The sequence below is a fragment of the Populus alba genome, chromosome 8 (assembly GCF_005239225.2).
Source record: "Populus alba chromosome 8, ASM523922v2, whole genome shotgun sequence".
In the NCBI taxonomy this organism is placed as follows: Eukaryota; Viridiplantae; Streptophyta; class Magnoliopsida; order Malpighiales; family Salicaceae; genus Populus; species Populus alba.
The window spans coordinates 3572974-3582209 of record NC_133291.1 but is presented as its reverse complement, the minus strand read 5'-3'; the positions used below and the strand labels follow the sequence as shown (position 1 = coordinate 3582209).

General features: G+C 35.5%; 1 protein-coding gene across 1 annotated transcript; it reads left to right on the top strand.

Moving 5' to 3' along the window:
* The first annotated feature begins 7370 nt into the window (after window positions 1-7370).
* Window positions 7371-9236, top strand: LOC118052278 (aspartic proteinase PCS1). Its single transcript, XM_035063197.2, has one exon. The coding sequence runs from the start codon at window positions 7563-7565 to the stop codon at window positions 8883-8885; it is 1323 nt and encodes a 440-aa protein (XP_034919088.1). The 5' UTR covers window positions 7371-7562; the 3' UTR covers window positions 8886-9236.

The following is a 9236-nucleotide window of genomic DNA, read 5'->3' as shown; positions in this document are numbered from 1 at the left end:
TGTTGCTTTGTTTGGGATTGCTTCTCTATGTTTATCTTGCTCAACCCTTGTGTTGAATCTTCTTGGAGTACTGGTTAGGAGGACATACTTCTCACCCTTGCAAGAATATAGAGGAGTAATCTTGGGACTGATTTCACTTTTGTCTCAACCTAAAGGGTGCTGAACTCAACTGAACTCTTCATGAAACCTGTGTCGCCGCAGTTTGAGGGGCTGTTTGGCAAGTGGGGTTTACATGATGGTTTTTAAAAGTTATTTTCAATTAAAAATATATTAAAATAAAAATTTTTAGATTTTATTAAAATGTTAAATATTAACATATTAAAATCATTTAAAAATTTTAAAAATACCATTTTGATTTTTAGGTGAAAGCACTTTGAAAAAGTTTAAACTTGCAAAAACAAACTCACTCGATGATAGAACAAATCGCATCAAGTGATCAATGATTTTTTTTTTGCTTTATGGACAAACATGTACTGTCAAAGTTGAGCCTGGAATTCCGAATTCTAATCTCTCTTGCTCAGCTAGAGTTGCAATAAAAAAGAATAAAAATGTGATGAACTATGGAGGGTGGCAATCAGATATCATATGATATTGTCAGGAATGCTAAAAATTCTTGTGAGATTTTGTCCATTGGAACGCTTTACAGTTTTCTTTCCAACAAATCGCTGGCCTCCTGAGCTGGCAAACCAAGTTGTATACGTCGTGTATACTCTTGGGACAAACTAGGACAGAAAAGCAGTGAGATACACTTAAAATCATGCCTTAGACGAGTGAAAGTTTTGCAAGCACCTTACTTTGGAAAGAAATGATGACACGAGTATGAATAACGAAAATTATTCCATTTCAATTTTGCCGCTCGAGAATTTGCAATATATTAGAACTTTCAGTTGCCAGCTTCTTACACATCTGATCTGCAGTGAGCCCAAGATTATCTGCAAGGCATGTGCTACAAGATTTCATCCTATCTCTACTTCACGTTTTATCTGATTTCACGGGAGAATCCTTGCATCTGGCTGTGGCAGACGCCCATTTCTTGGTAGAAGTACATTTCCTACATAAGAAGAAGATACGATCAAACGTTCTGTACAATGTCTGAATTTTGAACCATTCATTAAAACCCACGAGTATCATGTCAGCCTCCTTGTACATATCAACTTGGATGTTTTTTTATGCCTTGTTCGAAACCCACACTAGATCCTAACATGTGGGATGTGTTGCGTATGTACACCGACAATGAGTAACATGCCGTCTAGACGGCAAATCAATTTGGGGCCTGCTGATTGTTCGACCTCTAACCCGTTTATTTTCTCTGGCTGCTAGTGTGGGTTTCGAACTTTCTGAACCCGGCCACATGGTAAAGAGTATATGCCTATATCGAGATAAAAACCCTAAAACGACCAGGGAGGCTTTGCATTCTAAGATAGACTCCTTGGTGATTGTTATATCTCCATTGCATTGCAACGTCGGCAATGTTGCCTGTTCATAGAACGCATTTCCATCGCCATCTTCAAGATGTGAATCCCTTTGAACCACCAATTAAGTTGAGCCTTTGGCAAAGCCTTTGCTCTGATTAAATTGCTCTTCCTCAAGTTTTCTCCAGACAAGAGCCAAGATTTCTACCCAGCTTTGCCCAGATGTTTCAAGCCATTTTCAGATAAAGCTGCGAGTAAAAAATTTCCTTTTTCAGTAAAAATGACTTTTAACTAATCAGAAGAGTTTGTGCCTGTGTCTGTGTATGCATTATGTGATGATTTTGGCCCAATCATGCATATGAGTTGTATATTTTATGTTTTTGCTACCTTACAGTTGTTTCCCACATTTATTTAATTTAAGATAACTCTAATCCTTGATTAGAATTCAACTGTTTAGATTTATTAAACACTATCTTCCATGATCTTTCATGCTACTAATAACATAGGAGGAGTGTGAAATTGAAGTACTTCATCTTTGAGATTAAGCAAGCCTTATGACCAGGGGGGAGGCAGGGGACCCTGCAAATCTTTTTTCCCCATTTCTCTCCCTTGAATCATTATAAATCTTAGCCATAAAATTAGTAAATTTTAACTTTCAGCTACTCCTAAAAGTTTTTTTTTTTTTTCTAATTTGCCTCCAAACCTCATGTCCCGGCTGCAAGTGACAGTTGTAAGATCTGATTTGAGGATATACTCAATTTAAAGCTTGAGTCATGGGTTGGAAAATTGATCGCGGATTAATTTAATATTTAACTTTTTTTAGTAAAAAAAAACTTAAAATGTTGTTTTGATAAAAATAAAAATAAAAATTCCACCAACTTTGTTCAGGCTAGATTCTAGGTCAACGGTCACTAGATTAACTTGTTGAAATGAGCCACTTATGCGAATGACAGTAAATTCCAAGCAAAACATTATACTATTTCTTCGTATAAGCAAAAATAAATTCAAGGATTATATTATAATATTAAAAAAATTAAAAATCAAATTAAAAGTAATTTAAAGATTTGAGAACCAGAGTGTAAAATATAAAAGTTTTAAAAGACATCTTTTCAACTTTGTTTCATAACATCAGATTAAAGTATGAATTATATATATTCTGTGTGAACATGCGGTTGAATTCCAAAGCAAATGTTTGAAAACGAGGTTGAGGATTCAACCGGATGTTTGATTACTTGAAAATAATGTTTGTCTTTTTCACTTTTTTTCTCTTTTTTTTAAAAAAAAAATTAATGATTTTTAAGTGTTTTTCTCATCTTTTTTTTTTAATTTTTTACATAAACAATCACCAATTCTCTGAGATCACTTGCATAGATTTTACAAGAGTTGCCATATTCTTTTAGCTTCAAATTTATTTTCCTCTTTGAAATACTGAGGACGGCAGGGGGGCAGGAGGAGACCTCTAGCTAGCAGTATAAAGGGAACTTCCACTGAAGTGCTGTCATGACATGATCTTCGTGTCTGTTTCAAAGAAGAAGATAGGAATGCAAGAGAGATGTGAAAGATGAACCGACGTGTGCCTAACGAAGGTCAACAATCAACAGAGTCAAGTGGTTGGGATAGATTTGGACGAGTCTTTGTATGATCAGAGCAATCATGCATGGAAGTCAGATCTATATGTATTGTACGAAAAGAAGCATGCCTCCCTGGGAAACATTCAAACTTTACTGGAATCAACTCACACACATCTAATCAAGTCGAATTTTCTTTTTGAAAAGGAGCATAGTTCCGAGAAAGCTAAAAGGGCATGACACCATTTTGAAAAACTTTGGGGGAAATGACATAGTTTATAAAGAATTGTTATGGGAAATCGTGGTTTCTGGAAAACTGATATTTAAAATAACAGTTTAAATAAAAAATATAATTTAGAATAACGGTTTTAACTTTTAAAGCCATAGCTATTTTTAATACTGATTTTTTAACAATCAGACAGTGATTTCATAATAAAACTGTGATTTTAAATTGAGTTTACGATGTATTTATAAACACTCCTTTTTATATATTAATAATTTTTATTTACTTTATGATAAATTGGGTAATTGTTATATAATGAGACCACATAAATATGTGAAAGTCCTATTATTAATAAAGTTTATTAATCCATTCATTATCGTAGATAATTTATGGTTTTGTTTAGCTTTTGATTGTGGTGGTTTAGATTTTGTGGTTCTTTTTAGCCTGGTTATGATGGTTTATATGTTGATTTATGTAAAATTTTTAAGGTGGGTTGTTTTGCTTGACGCGACTACTATTGATAATAGCAGTTAGTTAGCAAATGTTAATAAAATTGTATTTTTCAATGGTGATTTGAGTTAATTTTTTTATCAAATTGTTCTAGTTTGATAAAAGACCGAATAAAATAGGGTCTTATTTTTTATATTTAAGAATGTATAATTTTTTCTTAGTTGAAATACATGTTATGTTTATTAAAAAGATAATTGAGATTATATAATTATAGTTATTTTTTAAAATATTTTTTTATTTAAAAATATAACAAAATATTTTAAAAAAAAATTATTTTAATATTAACACATTAAAACAATTCAAATACATTAAAAAATAATAATCAAACAGGGCTAATTAGTTATAACGAAGTTCACATAACGTCTTGCATGCGTCTCTCACCTTCTCAAGTCATGACTTTTGATGATGAAAGCACACTTGCCTTCAATTTGACTTTTCCATTTCCCATTTCTTCACGCAAATTTCGTATGAATCCAAAAGGTAGCTAGCTACACAAGTACCAATTTTATTGTAAGACATCTTTTTGTTTAGAAGCAGCAATAAAACAAATTAATGCTATCGACTAGAGTATACCTAATTGAATTGAAACCAAATATCTAACTGCGTAGAACACGTGACTTGAAAGCCAATTCCTGCAAAGTTTCAAGTTTTATACTTTTGGTTTCACAACAAGGTAGGCAGCAACTAAGTTTATATTCATTTCTGGTTAATGATGGACACTATATCCTCTCCAGAAACCAGAATTGAAAGTTTCATAAAACTTTGCTTCGCATTCAAGCACGGCATTCAAGTTCTACATGCAGTGAATGCGTACGTAAAGGAGATTGATTCTTACCTCGTATGTAAACCCAACAAGCAAATGTTAAAGAAAAACATCAAAGTTGCTGGACAATTTGGAAAGTGGGTCAGTGACCAGGCAATGAACTAGAAGGAGAGACATGTTTTAATCTGGCTGGGGAAGCCTGTAGTGTAATAATTAATCAACTAACCAACGGACATGAAATGTACAATGTAACGCCACCAACTTAATTTCGGAGGAAATGTATATATGTATGCTTTAACGCCAACGTATATATTGTCTTTATTGTAGAAAATTTGGAGCATAATTGTGGAAAAGCCGAGAGCGCAATAACTATTCGATGCGCGATGGACAACGAGAGGTTGGTTTGGTGGCCTCGCTGGCTGGCTAGCTAGCCAGATAGGAGGTTCCTCGGTACAGTTCTGACTTGGCTTCTCACACAATTGAAAGCTATATATATATATATGTGTGTGTGTGTGTGTGTGTGTGTGTGTGTGTGATGTAGGAATATACATTTTGGTGGCTGCCAATTCATTTACGGCATGCTGCTTCATATTTTCATTACATGTTTTTTCACGAGTTTTATTTTAGTCGTCCTTGCACTCTTGATAATTTGTTCTTTATATTTTATTTTAACACGGCCCTTTTTAAGAGCTTTTTTGGTCCTTGTAGTTTCTTAAAAAATAGATTTTAATCCCTATAATAAAAATCTCCCATCAGTTCCTTGTATGATTATTTTTAAGATGGTTTATTACAGTCTTTTTTTTATGTTTGTAGTCGAATAAGCTATTGTAGTTGTAATCTTACATTACATTACATTACAATTATAAAAATCACACAACCAAATAATAAAAACATAATAAGCCATCAGTATTATATCATATTATATTATATGATGGTCAGTTACATCAAACTAAACATATATTACTATTATTTCTAATGCCCCATAAAAAAATTCATAATGAATTAGGCATCATTTGGTATTGCTATTTGGGTGTTGTTTAAAATTGATTTTTTTCTGTGTACTGAATTAATACTAAACATACACTTAGATTCAAAAAGATTTTTGATGACGTGCAATGTCTAGCAAGAAAAAAAACTGACTGTAAATTATGTATTTATTTGAAAGCTAATAAAAATTCACCGCTTAAAAGCCCTTTTTTGGGATAAAATTCATTTTTTTGAACTGCTTTATGATTCAAATGTTATAGTTTCGGTTTTTAAATTTATTTCCTGTTTTATTTAGCTGGTGGAGTTTACATATTTCTTTTACAGGCTAGAGATCTTAATTATAATTAACTTGATGAATTGATTGAAATTTGTTCTAGTGCAATTATCATTTTAGGATTTTGATCCCTGCGTTAGCAAATTACATCTTGAGAAAATAAATTTCAATAATAAAAAAAACCCTGCTCTCAGCATGTCATAATTGACTGATTTTGTCGGTCAAGACCAAATATTATAAATGATAATTATTATGTAAATTTTAACGAGCAGATAAATTGCTCCTCGGTTGAAAACTACAGTTGCAGTTACAATTTATAATGGATGACAGGCCATCGATCAATCATCAATCAAAACAAACCTAAAGTTCCACGATTTCTCCCCGGTGCAATTTATAGACGGGAAGAGTTGGCGAGCTTGCTCCTCCCCCTCGGACCAAAGTCTCGACTGCTAATTATCTTTGCCGAAAGTTTCAGATCTCAAACCATTATTTAATTCAGTGTCACAATCACCAATATATTACACATAAATTAATTTTAATTAACCAACCACTTGTCTATTACTGTTCAAGTGTCAAGATTTAAGTAAAGTCTCTCATATCCAAGCAAAGGGTTTTGGTGGCTGCCATTACTGGATTCATCTTCCTGATTTATATAATATTATCCACTTATTGTCCCCATTGCACCTTCCAGAGATTCCCTTTTTGAAAGGGCTAGTTGGCCATTGAAAAACTGTCTCAAAGCACCATGAAGTAGTTGGAAATACAGTCTTTGGACTAAAAAAACATACGAAGACAAAAATTGTAAGTAATTACAGATCCAAGAAGAAAAAAAAATCAAGTTGAACTTTGTAATAATATCGTGGATTCATGGTGTCGTTTTATTGATAACGAGAGTGAGATTACAAGACTGCATGGAACCGCACAGGTTACGATGAAACTTTAATAAAATAAGCTGTCGAAGGTAATTTGGACATTGTTTTAGAGTACAGGGTTACATTATTCTGTTATGTAATTTCAATTTAGGAATTGTACTTTATAATAGGAAATTTCTTGTTTCTTCATCATCAGATTCGAGTGTTGATAAACTAGTTTTGGCGTGTCTAAATTGATAATTCCGGAAGGGATACCTTGCATTTTGAGGCAACTTTATGCAATTGCTACCTATCAGAATGCAAGGAAAGTGAGAAGCAATTTGAGACAAAATGCAAACCGCAATGCACTGCCTCGCACATATAACAGTTGTTTTTCATGCCAAATCAAGCAATTGCTGAACCATGGCTAGAAAACTTCTTAGTTACCTACGGAAACAAAAGGAGTTTGGTAACAGTAAAACTTTAATTTATGATTTCATGGAAAATAAATCACTAAGTAAGCACCTAACCTGGGACCTAGCTAAATGTCATCTCCCCACCAAACGTATATATATTAATCTCCATTTCTTTCCTTTTCTTTTCCAGGTTTCGTTGTTGATTCAATAACCATCATTATCTTATAATTACTCATCTAAATTTGTGTTCTGTGGGTGATGGAATTTGTCATTTTCATTTAGAAAATCAACTCCCATGGACAGCTCTGATGCACTCAAATTTGTCATTTATATCATCTCCAAGAAAAAGCCTTTTGTTTTGTAACTGTCCCCAATACCAAATCCCCCCAAAACTAACAACGCGTATACTCTTTCAATTAATGCATCATTTCAAGCAGTAACCGTAGCTCTCTCCCTCCCTCCCTCGCTCCCTTCATTGATCTTTCAAAGTTTTCAATTATAAGCAAACGAAAGCAAAGCCCCAACCAAGGGAAACAGTACATTATTAAACAAAACATCATGGCTTTTCTTGAGCTTCTCGTTCAACTATTCATTTCCTTCATTTTATTGCAATCCAAGCACTGTCTCTCTTCGAAACAACCACCAATAGTATTAGCTCTAAGAACCCAAAAGCACCGTACTCCTATCTCTACGCCAAGACTCTTCTCCACCACCTCAAAAACCACGGACAAGTTGTTATTTCACCACAACGTTACCCTCACCGTCTCTCTCACAGCTGGTACACCCCTGCAAAACATTACAATGGTCCTGGACACAGGGAGTGAGCTTTCTTGGCTCCATTGCAAAAAGGAACCAAACTTTAACTCAATTTTTAATCCTCTTGCCTCCAAAACATACACTAAAATTCCCTGCTCTTCACCAACCTGCGAGACCCGAACCCGTGACCTCCCCCTACCGGTTTCCTGCGACCCGGCCAAGCTCTGCCACTTCATCATCTCCTACGCGGATGCCTCCTCCGTTGAAGGAAACCTAGCATTTGAAACTTTTCGGGTCGGATCGTTGACGGGACCTGCAACCGTTTTCGGGTGCATGGATTCGGGTTTTAGCTCCAATTCAGAGGAAGATGCTAAGACAACCGGGTTAATGGGCATGAACCGTGGTTCATTATCATTCGTGAACCAGATGGGGTTTCGAAAATTCTCGTATTGCATATCGGATCGCGACTCGTCCGGTGTTTTGCTTCTCGGGGAAGCCAGTTTCTCGTGGCTTAAACCATTAAATTACACTCCTTTGGTTGAAATGTCGACCCCGTTACCCTATTTTGATCGGGTCGCTTACTCGGTTCAGCTCGAGGGCATAAGGGTAAGTGACAAAGTTTTGTCTTTGCCCAAATCGGTGTTTGTGCCGGACCATACCGGTGCTGGTCAAACTATGGTGGACTCGGGTACCCAATTCACGTTTTTGTTGGGTCCGGTTTACAGTGCTCTAAAAACAGAATTTCTGTTGCAAACTAAAGGGGTTTTAAGAGTTTTAAATGAACCTCATTTCGTGTTTCAAGGAGCAATGGATCTGTGTTATTTGATTGAACCGACTCGGGCTTCTTTGCCAAATCTACCGGTTGTTAACTTGATGTTTAGAGGAGCCGAGATGAGTGTATCGGGTCAAAGGTTGCTGTATCGGGTTCCGGGTGAAGTTAGAGGGAAAGATTCAGTGTGGTGCTTTACTTTTGGAAACTCTGACTCGTTGGGAATTGAGTCCTTTGTGATTGGTCATCATCAACAACAAAATGTCTGGATGGAGTATGATCTTGAAAAATCTAGGATTGGGTTTGCCGAGGTTAGGTGTGATCTTGCTGGTCAACGGCTTGGCTTGGCTGTCTAAAATTTAGACAGAAGTAACAGAGCTACTCTAGCACCCAGTCAGCTCACACGTGGGGGCTAATCAGGTCTGCATTTTCAGCTGTTAGGGAACATCGTTATCAGCCTTCGATGAATGGGGGCACCCTATTTTAAAGACTTTACAAGGTTTAGACTTTAGATGGTCTTTGGTAGCAATGAAAAGTTGGTGTTTTCGGATCGGTCCATGAGTTATTGTCCAATCCATGGTTCACCTCGATGCTCCAGAGGTGGCCCATTGATCGGACAGTGTCGGAAAGTGAAGGAAATTCTGGATCTCGGAGCATCAAATGTTGAAACTTGCGTGATAATGTTCAACTTACTTTCATCGCTTTTA

What these genes read in the sequence shown, in the direction of transcription:
- LOC118052278 (XM_035063197.2), top strand. Translation starts at nt 7,563, where the DNA reads ATGGCTTTTCTTGAGCTTCTCGTTCAACTATTCATTTCCTTCATTTTA.